This window comes from Vicia villosa, linkage group LG2 (genome assembly GCF_029867415.1).
Source record: "Vicia villosa cultivar HV-30 ecotype Madison, WI linkage group LG2, Vvil1.0, whole genome shotgun sequence".
Classification (NCBI taxonomy): Eukaryota; Viridiplantae; Streptophyta; class Magnoliopsida; order Fabales; family Fabaceae; genus Vicia; species Vicia villosa.
Genome location: NC_081181.1, coordinates 81,535,776 through 81,551,044, shown reverse-complemented (window position 1 = coordinate 81,551,044; position 15,269 = coordinate 81,535,776). Strand labels below are relative to the sequence as shown.

The 15,269-nt window shown below is 31.7% G+C and overlaps 1 protein-coding gene and 1 long non-coding RNA gene across 6 annotated transcripts; one reads left to right on the top strand and one right to left on the bottom strand.

Moving 5' to 3' along the window:
- Positions 1 to 4,298: 4,298 nt before the first annotated feature.
- Positions 4,299 to 14,858, bottom strand: LOC131651589 (uncharacterized). Of its 2 annotated transcripts, XM_058921250.1 has the most exons (14): positions 14,585 to 14,850; positions 14,348 to 14,500; positions 13,911 to 14,009; positions 13,646 to 13,747; positions 12,873 to 13,016; positions 12,636 to 12,730; positions 12,423 to 12,552; positions 12,234 to 12,338; positions 6,438 to 6,544; positions 6,310 to 6,361; positions 5,695 to 5,784; positions 5,519 to 5,603; positions 5,378 to 5,442; positions 4,299 to 5,060 (listed from the first exon to the last, which is right to left on the bottom strand). In XM_058921250.1, the coding sequence occupies exons 1-14, from the start codon at positions 14,681 to 14,683 to the stop codon at positions 4,974 to 4,976; spliced, it is 1,413 nt and encodes a 470-aa protein (XP_058777233.1). In that variant the 5' UTR covers positions 14,684 to 14,850; the 3' UTR covers positions 4,299 to 4,973. The 2 variants fall into 2 exon arrangements, 1 of the variants encoding a protein (XP_058777233.1); XR_009298423.1 differs by lacking the exon at positions 4,299 to 5,060 and having other exon boundaries at positions 5,390 to 5,442; positions 5,695 to 5,777; positions 14,585 to 14,858.
- LOC131651590 (uncharacterized) lies at positions 4,935 to 9,870 on the top strand. Of its 4 annotated transcripts, none has more exons than XR_009298427.1 (4): positions 4,935 to 6,792; positions 6,926 to 7,039; positions 7,240 to 8,264; positions 9,436 to 9,870. It is a non-coding gene; the product is annotated as an uncharacterized LOC131651590 (long non-coding RNA). The 4 variants fall into 4 exon arrangements; XR_009298426.1 differs by having other exon boundaries at positions 4,935 to 7,039; positions 7,240 to 7,285; positions 8,133 to 8,264; XR_009298425.1 differs by having other exon boundaries at positions 6,926 to 8,264.
- Positions 14,859 to 15,269: the final 411 nt, after the last annotated feature.

Here is a 15,269-nt window from a genome sequence, read left to right as displayed (position 1 = left end):
GTTCGATCCAATATCCCACATAACTCATAAAACAAGTGTTATAGATTAAAAAAATTAGGACGACTTAAAAATAAATTTCATGACATAACGTTTCATCATTATCCAAAAAAAACTCAAAAATAGAACATATTTATTTATGAGGTAATTGTGATTTAGAACCAAGGTTAAAATGGTAGAATCCTCCACTCTTCTTAGCATTGTAAATCTCCTGTCTCGAGTTCAAATCCAAAGAAAACATAATGAGTACGAAAGAAATTACTTTGACAATGTTTTGGGCTAATTTACTGACAAACTACAAAATATATTTGGAACATGTAGGACATCTTTAAGAGTCAGAATTAGAGAAAACATAACCACACATTTAGCTACATTGTTTGAAAAAGAGCCACTTGGGACTTTTATTTTTTGATTACCCACACTATGAATAAAATAAAATAGATTCACATGTCATGTGATTTGTTGCACCTGAATCTATTATCCATTTGTGGTTTGGACTAACACTAAGAAATATACTTTTGTGTGTGTTAGATATGAAGAAGTTCATGATTCTAGGACCATGATTACTTTGTACATCTCTTATAAAGTGGGTGAAAATGTACTTAAGGATCATCACTCTTCCCATTGATTGGAATTACTAGCGTGGAGCTCATGATCCTCATTATCATCTTTCTCCTTTCAATTTAGAGGCTTTCAATTAAGTTTCCAACAAGTTTCCCTTGTATACCATGCACATTTATAGTGATCACGCCAAGATTTGTCTAGCTTATTTCCCTTGTTGAAATTTCTAGTAGTTAGAGTAAGGCCTTTATATATTGAGTTACGAGTTATTGAGTTACATTCTTATTTATAAAAAAATCTCAAATCGTAAAATGGCGTCTTCCCCAAAATTCAGGATTGTAATTCATCAAAATATTTATTTAGACCGACAAAGAACATAAAGATATGGACATTCTTGTGCCTATTAAGGAATATGACATTTTGATTGTAATAAGTTGTGACATATTTGTCACCTTGTTTTACATTCCACAACCTTGGCTTAACTCCAAAAATGTGGGAGGAATTTAGAGCATTGAAGTATGTTTTCTTGACAGCTATCCATACTTCCACTCTATAAGATAAGAACATATTGGGTCGGCCTATACTGATTTCCATAATGGCTACTAATCAAACAATAATCATGGATTTTTTATAATTCCATTTTTTAAGGATGGTTTATAAAGGCTTGTTTTGCTATTGCTCATGTTAAAAAAACTTTCCCTTGTTGTCGATTAGCAACATGATTGTTCTAACCCGTTGATTATAGTTTACTTCATTCACATCGAAAATATTGGAAAAGTCAAACTTAAAATAATAGGATAATATTAATGCGAATGCAAATATATCAATGTGCTACCACATTCTTCTACCAATGGCAATGGAGAAATTTGAAAGATTCTTCGCAATAGCGTTAAAGTGCCAACCATACAGGTACACCCCTGCTTCGTCGTACTAGAAGCTCACTCCACCGCATCAAAACTTTGTTCCATTTGATCTCCATCAATATTTGGTTTCAGTTTAGAACACCTCCTTTTGGTAAGATCAAATGTAATGTGGATGTGTTGCTTATCGATAATAATACTGATATAGCCATGTAAGAAATCATGATGGGATTTTTTTTTGCTAAAACAATAACTTATTTTCCTTTGTTATTGTATTTTTAAAGGTACACCATTGTTACTCAACTAGTGTAGGATCAATGAAGCTCGCACGATTTGTGAATTATGTATTATGTAATTTATGTATATCTTTTCTCATAGCGCTCATCTCCTTATATAGAAGTTTGGACCCATCCTAAACGTAAATCCTATCAGAGGAAATTTAATGTGATTGTCTCTAATTTATATGATCTCTTAATGGTAATTGAGAATAAATTTTTATTTCCTAAATTCCAGGCCATAATATTCTCAACCAACCATAAATACACCCTCCATCGTATCTCAATCAAATATTGTCTCGTGTTAGCCTTGGGTTGGTATGACCAACCTAGTCCATTAGTAGTTTCAACTCGGCCTTGTTCTTATTTACAAGTCATCAATTAGGGTGATCTTCATTGGGTCGGGGATGAACCTAGTTCGCTAAAGTTAACATGACATACAAAATCGATCATGTACACAACGCCACAATCATGAACCATGTAAGAGCGAAGTGTTTTCTTAAGGTATATCAAGAATCCAAAAAGGTACACATGTATACAACCCCTAAAGCATGAGTCGCTTAAGGCTTAAATGATTTTGAGACCCGTTAACAATTGTTCGATGTGCCTTCATGAACGATCCTTCTTGGGTGAGATTGCTCTAAATTTTTCGGATGTGGCAGCCTTTGACAATGGCCAGCTAAAGTTTGTTGGTTGCATAACCTCCTAATGAATATTCCTCTTGTTCTAGTTTTGGACCTCAAAGTCTGATTTGATTAATGAAACGAGTTTATCTCAACCCAGTAAGACGGGCATATTATGAACTCGGGGCAGGTTTTTGATACTCTTGGGCGTGTTCTTGATACTTCGAGTGAGCATTTATCTCTTTAGGAGAGCCCTTGATACTTTTGCGGGATTATACACTTCTCCCTAGAGTGCTACCCACTCCCCCAGTTTGTGCTATTTATCATGTTATTTAAGTCCCACCGTACAAAATAAGATCAGAGGTACATATTCTCATAAGCATGATACGAGTAAAGGTGAAATACTTTTCTGAGTCCTAATAAAAAGTCAAACATGTACACATCCTCTCAAGCATGAGTCCCGTTGGAGCAAAATAATTTTTTGAGTCCAATTAAGAAATCAGACTTCTCTTTATTGTCATTAATTGCTCTATTTGTTCTGAATATTATTTGAGCTACTATGTATGGTGGGTGGACATAAGCTATTATAGGCATACCGATATACAGTCTCCAAGCACGAACCATGATGGGAAAAGTGCTTTTAACGATATCAATCATCCTTCAAGGGTAGGCTACCCCTTATGGTCTGTTTTTCTGGCTTTGTGTATGTTTGAGCAATCTCACCTTGTTGTTTAGACCCTTTTGATTTGTAATTTTAGAATTCTTAATTAAGGACTATCAATTATGTTTTTACCATTGTTGTTTGTAGTTTTGCTAAAGTTGATCATGAGTTTTTCTTATATTCGCTTTGATCGTTTGTATGCGCTTATCATCTCTTGTCTGTAGGATGTCACCGATAGGTTTTAGGGTCCCCCGTAGGGATTTGGCAAATGCCCCGTAGGACTTTAGAGTCCCACGAGGATTTTGGTGGATTTTTCAGAGGTTTCAGAGTTCCACTAAGGTTCTAGTGGATACTTTGGAGGGCTTCAAAGTTCCGCTAGGGTTCTGACGGATAACATATAGGGTTTGAGAGTCCCATTAGCATTTTGAAGATGTGGTCGACTCTTGTACTTAGTTCCTAGTACTTGTAAGATGAGATAAATTAGCTTGTATTTTCTGATTGACAACTTATTTATTTTTTTATCTTTTGACGTGATAGCTTGGTTTCTTTTACGATTCACCAAAGCTATTTATAATCCTCTTTCCCAATGCACGTTACCCTCTTCATCATTGTCACCATCGACAACAACATCAACGTCGTCGTCACCAAAGGTAGCTTCACATGAATTAAACTTTAGGTTCAAACTAGTTTTATCGGACCTCGCCATGGGCACCATATGTACTCATAGAGGTACACCATTGTTACTCCACTAGTATAGGACTAGTGAAGCTCAATCAATTTGCAAATTGTGTATATCTTTTTTTCCTAACATTTCTCTTATATAACAGTTATAACCCATCCTAAAAATAAAGTCCATGAGAAACAATTTAATGTGATTGTCTCTAATTTATATGCACTCTTGATAGTAATTGAAAACCATTTAGTGATCCGAAATCAACTTTAATTACCTAAATTCCAGACCATAATGGATGCTTGACAATGTAATATTTGAGTTAGATGCTAAAAAGATGGTTAATAGCTATAATAAACCACTCTCCATTCTTATAGAGATTATATTCCCCTTGTTTCGTGTTCAAACTCGTTGCACGAATTCTCTAGTAACCAAGTAATTGTAGAACCCTTAACATAGTTGGATGGCAACATCTACTATTAATATTTAGAAATTTGAACTGATGCCTACTACTTGTATTATTCAAACTATTTATAATGATACGAGATAAAAAAATTCTTTAAAAAAAACTAATTATTGTTTGTATGATACTCAAAAAACAAGATAAGAAATGGTGGAGACTACCACGTGTCCTTTCTGTTTCACATTTGGAAGTTTTTGATCCTATGATGAAGTGCAAGACGAAAATAGAACATAAGGTCAAAGTTGTTTGGCCAAGTTGGCTTGTAATAAGTCCTAAATAAGCTTTTTCTGAGAACGACGTCAACCCATAAATAATGACGACTTCTCCTCCACCCGTATCTTTTCCGTGATTTCCGCTCAAATTCAAATACCCATGATGACCCACTTTCCTTTCCGCTGCAAACTTTGTTTCCTCCCCAACATTGTTCAATGAGTCAATTCCAAATTGCACAAAACCACAAAACAAGTTCACATGGGGCACCAAATTTATATTTTAATGTAAACCATCAAAGTGGTCCATCATTCACTATTTATGAATAAAAAACAGTTTTACTTTCAAAGAAAATCAAGTACTCATCTTTTGTCCACTCTACAACTTTATGTAAATACAAATTCTAAATAAGTTCAACTACATCAACGCATATTTTTCATTCGTAGAATCAAAAGTTGGCACCTCCCAACCAACCACAAGCAAAGCCTCATTTGTCATTGTCATGACTCATGAGTTGCATTTATTTTTTATAGTATATCTTAGATTTATTTATTACATAATAATATATTGCACCATGCTAAGGACTCCCTTTTGCATTAGTAGCTTATGCATTCACATAGAACCGGATATGATTTGGTTCTATGATTATTCTCTTAATTAAAATAAGCACTCTCGAAAACTTTGGCTTTTTCATTTGCAATTCCAGCTTCTGGTCTCTTTGCTAGTTTGTATCCTCTCTCCTGAAAACAAGAAAGAAAGATGAAGCAACAATAATAATTAGTGAACAATGAATTTGGTGTCTTATAAAGGAGATATATCATATTATATATCAGAGTCTGTCTTAAGTTTTTGGAGGTCATGTGTTTGTTAGTCATGATTCAACCGTGACAAATCAAATATGACAGTTAAAACCCTGACAAGTATTTTATGAAACCATATTTAGTCACGGTTATCATGTCAAATTTTAGATTCTGTGTAATAGCCCACCTTCAAAGACAACCCTGATATCTTACAATCATAAATAAAATACACTTCTCAATAAAACTTCAAGACTTACCAGCAAACGCCATAAGAAAGCAGTGCTGTCTCTCTTCTTGATTTGCTTCTCAATTACTTCAATTGCTGGGTTAAAATTCATAACAATTGAAGATGACTGATAATGGGTTTGGAAAATTGAACATAAAGTTTGAGATTTTACCCTTCATTGCGTCTCCGCTGTTCAGCAGCATGATGTACCAAACTTCGTTGAATACGTCAACTTGTTCATTTGATGCACCAATTATCTTCACATAACCATGATTTACATTATTAAATCCCAAAAAGAAAGATCTGAAGCCACAATAATGAAGATTGAAGAAGTTTAATTAATATAACCTTGCAATCGTTGGCATCGAAATCCGGACCAAGTAATTCCAGTCCATGTTTGTAGTCACCTCTTCCATATGCAAAGAGTGCTTCTGCAAGCTAGGTTGAAATAAAGAATTGGAGACAAGAATTTTAACCAAGAAAATTCAAAATACAGTTAACGTGTATGTGCGTGCTAATTGCTTCCCACATCTAGGGCCTGTTTGGATTAACAAGTTAACTAAACGCTTACGGTATAAATGTTTATCGTATAAGTGCTTATGTATAAACTATTTTAATAACAAAAAATAAAATAGAACCAACCTGATTTCAAATAAACTAGAAATTGTTTTCATAACTATCTTAAGAGAACTTAAGGAAATAAGTTGAAAACAACTTATGGACATATCATAAGTTGTTTCCATATGCTCTAACAAACAGTTACACGAGTACTTATGGCTGTAAGTCAGCTTAATGAAGTTGATTCAAACAGACCCTTTGTTTAAGACCCTTATATAATAAGATTTTTAGTAACATTACTACTTAACGTTGTATGTAATATGTAACAGATAACGGCTAACTAATTGATTAGGCATAGTATGGTAGTCGGTTTTCATAATCACCGAAGTGGCAACTGAAGCATACCATCATTCCTTTCTGCATTATTTGTTGCTTCTTTTTAGTCATTCTCAGAATCCTACAGTAACATAATATGTTATTACTTTCATACCATACTGCGGCTAAAACATTTTCTGTAAATATAACACATTAACCTGTCTCTTAAGCCCTTAAGAAGATCTTCTGCTTTAGAAACTTGTCCAGTCTTTGCCAAAGCCCAAACTGTCAATACATCAAGGTGCCACTCTAAATACCAGTTTTCCTAAACATAGATACATACAAGAATTGTAAAAGAAACATTTAGCATTAATATCCTAAGACTGCAAAATGAGCTCAAGTTTTTCCCACATAATACGAGGTATCATACATAATAATAAAGCAAAATGAGTTTATTGGCAATAGGTAGTAGAATGGCCCTGGGAAGAAGATAGATTTACCTTGATCGAGGAAGTTATAGAAATGATATTGTTAGAAGTTATGCGTGAATGGTTGTTGGACCATATACATCAGGTGGTTCTTCAACTCATTTGCTCTTCAAATTTAAAGCTAGAATTTCTGATAGAGTTTGTTGTAGGATTATATGATAGTGTTATTGGCTAACGATGTTCTCAATTCAGAAAATTTCATATGATATTGAACATAGGTTAGTTTATTGGAAAAAGTTGCAAGATGGCTCTCTTAGGATTGAGCAACACTTTGTTACTAACAAATTAAGCCAACACAAGATTCTCATAAGGAAGAATGACTTAAAAATCAGGTACCTTTTTCTTCTGCCTTTCCTTTAGAAAATTTTGCGATTGTTATCCTAATTTCATTTGCTTATGATATGACATTATTGTAGTGTAGTGATTTTATTTGGACTCATTTCTCTTCCCTGCCTCTATTATGTGAAGAGTTATTTTGGCATCATTGTGTTGGTAGTAGTAAAACATTTGTTTGTTCATGTTTGTTTAATAGGAGAATCAGAAGGTCCGGACCGGGTTTTAAAACACTGCCCTGAATGGTAAATTCCAGAACTGAAATAAGGGAGAACATATCTTACATGTTATGTACATACAAACATAACTCTTTTATGTACTAAAATATTTTTTCACAAATTCTATACTTGCACTGTTTAAGCTAATTGTCTTATGTAGTTGAATGCTCTTATTTAATTTTAAGACATTTCATTTATGTTTGTTGCTGTTGTAAGCAGGTATGGCAACATGGCAATTTCATAAGTTAGTGTTGGCACAATGCACAAGCATATAAGTTATTTGTTGATAGGACAAGATTAATTTTCAAAATTAGATATGAAAACAAATCCAATTCAACTAAAAAACTTGATCCTTTTTATTTCATGTCTGCTAAGTTATGTGTTTTAGGATGAATCTGTACTGACTGCTGATATATTGTGATGTTGCAGTATCGAAACATGACCATAATGTTGAAAAGAGGCTTTTCTGTTCAGTTTTTGGGTTGCTATCTTTTGTTAAGTTTTGTGCAGGTTATGAAGTCGATTCAACTGTAAAGTTGATTAATTATCTGTTAATTTATCTGGATTTAGCTGTAAATTTTGCCTCCTTTTCGATTCTGGATTACGCTTTATGATTTTTGTTTGTTTGATAATTATAGGTATCTATAATACTCATTTGATGCTTGCAGGGATTGTTGAACCTTATTTTTGGAACTAGAATTGGGTGTTTTAGTTTAACCTGTTTTTATTCATTTATTGTTTCATCTTAGTTGAAATAGTTTGCTTCAATTTTAGCTGATTAATTATTTCAACTTTAATGAATTTATTATCCTAACCTTTTTCTGAGTGGATTGTTTAAATGTTGTGCTGACTTGGTTGTTATGTGTATTATTAGGCTGCAAGTTGCTCTAAGATCATGAAAGATTCTATGTTGGAGACCCCTGCGAAGATGTTTATCCCGAATGTGCGTTCTGGTAGCTATGCTGATATTGGACCACGGGGATCGATGGATGAGGAACACATTCAGGTGATTGCTAACTCACCTATTAAGAAATTAAATGTAAAAGTACAGTTCTTATAATTCCTGCATCTTAAAATGGTATTAGAAACATGTTCAGAATCTGGTAATGTAAGGATATATAAACAACAACTATATTATATGTTTTTATGTTTTAATCAACATTATATGTTTTTACACTTTCAGATTTCATTCTCACAACAAAGTCTAAGACTTTCTCAAGATATGTTTTGCTTCCTTTTTCCAGCTATATCGCTCTCAACGTTTTCGTCGTTTTTTAAAATCATTCTTTGTAACATTTTTTAAAATCGTTATTCTCAACTTTCACAGATTTTTTTTCATGGTTGAAAATTCTCCTTCTTTCAACACCGTGAAAGATCATTATAACCATGCGTTAAGGGGAGAATATTCATCGGTTTTATAAACTGAAACAACTTTCTTTCACTTTAGTTTTTTTCCATGCATTTTGTTATAACTGGTGTTTCATAAAATCGTCTTCATTTTATTTTTTAATAGTTCTATATTTAACATAGTTTATAGTTAAAAATTGGTTTTCACACATTTTCTGGTTTTTAGTTACTTCTTATTTCAACTGCTTTCTATGCTTTGTTATTGGAACTTCTTGCACATAGAAACCATATCATAATTGTAATTATATGATATTTTATATCATGCTGTAATTTGTAATAGCAACTACTTCCTCAGTTGATGAAAAAGTCTTTTTATTATGTGTGTTGGTACTATTCCTTGATAGAACTCACATCAACCTGTATTCTTTCTACAAGGTCCTATAAAGCTACAGAAGTTTTCAACTTACTTTTTACATGTTGATTTTTCACAGACCACTAGATAGGTTTTCACAATTATTTTTTTTGTAATGTTGTTATCAAGTCAGCCGTCGGGTTTTAAACTTACCAAGTAGTTACTAGCCTTTTTTACATTTATTTTAAAAAATACATCTTCAAAAACTAAGGTAAGAACATAACATGTTTGAGAGAATAACATGTAGTATACATGTAGTATCCAAAACTAAGGTAAAAACACAACATGTTTGAGAGAATGTCTATATGGCAACTTTAACACTTTATTCTGTTGTTTAAATTCTTTTCATTTACCAATGAAAGTGAAAGTCATGTTTAATTAATCTTTAGTTAAATGACATGAATGTTCCTTGATGCAGGGGATATGATATGTTTACAATAAAGTGTTGAGACCATATGCATCCAAGAATTAAATTGATTTTAACAAGTTGTTTCAAGAGTGGAGAGTTAGAGCATGGGATTTGCAAAATTGCAATGAGTTGGGGAAGACTGCATTATATTCAATTTTTTTATCACTTGGCTACTAATCCAAAAAACTTTCAAGCAAAACTTTCAAGAAGGCGAGTTAATTAGTACAACTTCTGAACCATTAAAGTTAGATGTTACAAACTAAAAATGTAATAAACCTGCATGGTTTTAAAAAACGGTATACCATGAAAATGATCACGAAAAAACTGTTATCAAACGGTGGCGATACCAATAGCATTATTCACCTTTTTTTTCTATTATAGAACCAACTGTAATTAATTCCAATGTCTATCACCACTTATGATTCAATTTATTTTTCCGTTTAATTGGTGAATTTCAATCTTTGAAATTTGGTACCTATTTATTACCTTGCCCTTAAATTGATATGCTAACACTGCTTATCAACTTCTGCTTTACAAAAATATATACAGTATCATCAGAAAATGAATACCTATAATTATCTCATCTAATGTGTGGTATGCTAACCTTGGAAACACAATTAGTATTACTTAATTTCTAATGACTCTAACTTAATGATTATGTCACTGTATAGAGATAATTGTATATTATTGGTATTACATCTTAATTATGTATGATACAATAATTTAATTTTAAAATTACAACTAAATTAATAATAAATAATTATTAAATGATTTTTGATTTATAAACTATTAAATTAGTAAATTATTTTTTATTAAAAAAACTATTTTCTCCAATTAACAACAAAAAAAACATAAGTTTATAATATATAGAATTTTTTTTTTAAAATATGACATATATTACTTATATTGATATTAAAACATAATTAACCAAATTTAAATTTATAATAGATTTAAGAATTTATTTCGTACTTTTTATTTATTTATAGTAGTTTTAATTAATTTATGATCTCATTTATTTCTTTTGAAAATTTTAATTTGTTTATTTAAGATTATTATTACAATTTATTTTTAATAAAAAGGGAAACTTTATTATAATAATTGTTACAAATATATATTTTTAATTTGAATGTCATCTTGAATGATTCTCTTTTTATTTAACGAGTTAATTTTTGTAAAACTTACATAAATTATTAATAAATTAGAAATGTCCAAATTATTTTATTATTTACAAAAAAAAATTAGTTAAAGTAATTTTGTTATATATACAATGACATTTTTTCTATACAATAGTAAAATTTTTAAATTAAAAGTATTTTTTTAAAAAAAATTATTTAAAAAATATTTAACCCGTGCCTCGCACGGGTCTAAGTACTAGTATATTATACAGAAGCTACATCAAAATCATCATAAAGAAACATGAAACATGTTGAGAGCACCACATCAAATGAGATAAGGTATGAAAATACGTTAAAAAGTGGCAGACATCTCTCTCCTTACAAACCAGTTTTGTAAGAGTTGAGTTAGACCATGTGCAATGGGTGTGTTTAGTTGAACTCAACATGCAAAATCTCTTCCAATGGGTGTTTAGAGTAGTGTTGAGTGTGAGGTGGAAGAGAGAGGTGTTGAAAAAACTCAACACAATTGAGGCTGACGCAGGGGACATGTAGCAGCTTCTGATTGGCTGGCCAGATTTTTATCCATTTAATACTTTGAACTCAATTATTTCGTTGCAAATTATTTTTTTTATTTTTATTTTTTTTACCAAAATTCATGATTTTTTTTTCTCTATAAATAGAGACTTGGTTCATTTGATTTGGACACAGAAAAAAAACCAAGTTTTTCACTATCTTAATCTTATTATTATCTTTCTATTAGTGTTTACGTTACTTGTGTGTTGTATTTTAATTTAATTTAATATGATTTGTATCGTATCCAATTATTTAAATAAATTTTGTTTTTAATACAAAAAATTAAAAAATAAATTGTTAAGTATTTATTATTTTAATTTAATTTTAATCGATAATTGTAATTTTATGTAATTATAAAAATAAAATTTAAATAAGAATATGAAAATAAAAAGTGGTGGGGTAGGGTGTTGAGTGAAAAACCATTGGAGAAGGTAAAAGTTGAATGAGTGTTGAGTTATTAGGTGGAAGAGAGAGAAAATGATGTGGAGTGTTGGGAGTTGAAAAAGTGGGTGTTGAATGTTGAAACCATTGTAAATGGTCTTAGCTCAAACTCTAATAAAATGGTATCTGAGTCTCTCGACAATTCATTGGATCACCTGCTGTTAGGTCAGACACTAGTGTTGACTATTGTGATCCCCACGTCAGATTAGATTAGGCTTTAAAAAGTGCTTAAAACTGAGAAACATACTTCACCTTACAAGAGGATTGTGTATGAATTGAGTTAGACCTGACTAAAATTACAAGAAAATTATATATTATTTTATTCGAACTTATATTTTTATATTTAATGTGCATTTCCTCTTGAAAATTATAAGTTTATGAACTCAAATAGTTTGATCTTGTTAAATATATTTGTTTTTCTATTTTATGGTTATTTGGTAACTTCTCTTCTGTGTACTGTGTCCCAAATTCACATTATAGTAATCACTATTTTTCTGTCCTAATTGTTTATGGAAGTATCGCTAGTTTAATGTTCCTCTGATTTTTAATAGATTGGAAGAGAATGCATTTAACGATCGGTTGAGAATTTAAATTAACATTTCAAGTTGCACAAAGAAACATCCTTCCAAATGACCATTTCCATTGACGGTGTATCATTCACTGTGAAACATAACTTACTTGAACAGCTAGGCAATCTGCAAGCTTCTCGAGCCTATCACCAAAAAAGTCCAATTCATCACGTACGCAAATCCGCAGAAGCAGAGCCACGGCATTTAAGTAAACCTATGTTCAAATGAGGTTGAAATTCACTACAAAGGAAAGAAGCGAGAAACTATTAGTAGTAACAAAGTTAATAAAATTGTTTACCTCGGGAACCGCTGCATCGGTTTTGTCCAACTCCTTCCATATATAATTGTCATATACCTCTAGCACGCTTTGCATTGGAGCATTGCCTTCTAAGAAACAAAGTGCTACATGCCACCAATTGTGTGTCAACCTGAAAGAATGGAAACTCTTTGGCTGATTAATAATTTAATACAAAATGAGACAAACTCATGGTCAAATGAATAAAATGCATACATAAAAGATGAGTAAGAACTCCATGATGATGAACATTCTTCCATGAACTTAACAGCCTCTCTAAAACGGCACTCGTACTGAAGAACATGACATAACTGTAAAAAATTCAACCATTTTTACATCAACTTTTGAGTTCATAAATTATAAAAAAAACTGTTGCAATACATCTCAGAGACACTTTCAATTTCATAAAGGTAGAGTGGACATTTCCAATTTTTGACAAATACATTGACCTACAGCATGTTGTGACCAGCCGTCTTGGTCGTTGATTTCGAATCCTCTTTTGGCAGCTATCTCAGCTTCTTTCATTCTCCCAAGCTCCAACAAAGGAAACGCAAGCATGCCATATATGTAACTTTCTCCTTCGTTTTGAGGTAGAACCTGTGAGACTTAGAAGGATAAGGTACTCATTCATTTTATCAATAATAGTAATAATTAATATGAGCCAAAAGGATAAATAAATCAAACTGAAAATCATATGGAGCAAGATATATTTTGTTTTGATGACCAGAATGAGAGATTAGGACAGGTTAAGAGAAATTATGAATCTATGATTAAGCATAATACAGTGTTCCTGGGTTTTGGCATAACTTAGAAGTTTGAATGATAATCATTGTTTAAAAAGTAACAACATTTATTAACTTTTTTGGTATGTGTTAAAAAAATAAATAAATAACACTTAAAAAGGAACGGAGGGAGTAGAATTTTAGGTTAAGAGATTAGGTCAATTATATATTCCCCAGGTGGAAACAAATTTAGGCAACAAAATCATTTCAAATTCCAAATCTCTGCTCCACTTCTCGAGGCAACGCACCCAAAGGAAGACAAAATAATACAATCTGTGTAAGAATTTTCTATTATATAATAACAGTTTGGCTACTGTTTGAAACAATCCACAAGATACAAGTTTTTTTTTTTACTAATAAAACTCTACATTAGGAAAAATTGATATTTGTTTGTACGAAAAATAAAAGAAATGAAAGAAAAATGTTGTACAATTTAAAAGAAACCTGATTAACAAGTGATAAAGAAAGATCAGGCCGACCCATGTAGAAGCACAAAACCTGTGCTCTCTTTAGAGAAACCAGATCTCTTGGGAACTCCTTTAGAAGCTTCAAACACAAACAAGTCTTGTTAATCAAGAAAATTCCAGTATAAACATCAATGAATCTCAAACCATAGTGCAGACATGACAACGGAGCAAGGCTGGTTCTGGTAATACTTAAACCCGCCTCGCCCTGTTGCCATGCTTATTCAACACAGTTAGTTGCTCACCTTAGAATGCAACTCAACAGCTACATCATCGTCTCTATCTTCCGACATCAAATAACTGATGGCATCGAAAACTAGTTTCTCGTACAATGTTGCATGCTCCTGTAACATCAAAATCCTAATCATGTATGAATTTTCTTAACTGTATTTTTTCTTCTCTATTTTCTCCAATTTATGATTCCAGTCCTCATATTTTGATCTTAATTAAACTAACAAATTTTTAACTAATTCGTAACTAACCCTAACCAACTTATAACTACATTTAACCCTAACAATATATAATGAGTCTCTAACAACATCCAAAACCAGATATTTTTCAAAATTGATTATGTTAATGTTTAATTCAAGTAATGTAATCTCAAATAAATAGCCTAATTGCGCGATTCAACAAAACTCAAAAAATGAATTGTAAGAAGTAATGAGAGGATAGACACACATACAAGATGAGACTTAGCGGTGTGAAGTAACGCGGCAGCACGAGAAGAATCAGAGGAGTAAACGAAATGAGCTGCTAAGGTGTTGGCTAACACACAGTAGTTATCATGGGTTACTGATTCCAGAATCACACGCCTCTCTCTACCGTAGCCGAGAACCTTCATTGAGAAAAACATCGAAAGGGTTTTTCATTACAAACAGAAGAACAGAAGAAGAAGAAGAAAAAGAGATTGAATTGAAACCTGTTGATAGTAGGAATTGATGGCTGAAATGCAGAGTTGAGAGGAAGTTGTGACATCGTAGCCACAACCGTCTAGTTTGATCCTTCCTTTCCCTTCCATTGTTCTTGACTCCAATTTTTGTGTTTCCAAAGTAAGTAACCGTAACTAACTTGATCGTCATTTTAAGAGGTGCTTTAGTTAATGCCAATCCTGCCTGCCTCGTCATAACCCCTCTCTTTCTCTCTCTTAATATCTGGCAATTTTACAATGTTTTCTGTTTTTTTTTTCTTTCATTGTTTATCAATCAATGCACTTTGTTTAGAGAAAATTAATAAAATATTCAGTTACTAGTATTAGATACATGCAAGAAAAAAATAATAAATTAAAATGATGACGAGATGCACATGCACCTAATCCATCTGAACAAGAAAATTAATGAAAGGAAAAGAAGCAAGATCTAGTGGGCTCCCCTTAACACTAAGGACTATGGTTTCCATTACATCTAGTCATGCAATTTGATTTGGACAATTGTTTCATTTTCACAATAAATTAATAAGATATTAGTGCGTCTTCACAAATTAATTTATTTATACGATATAAAATATAAATAAAAATATTGAAAAAAATTTAAAATAAATTATTTAATTATAAAGTGAATAATAATTAAATAAATTTATTATATTAAAAATAATTATATTAATGACAA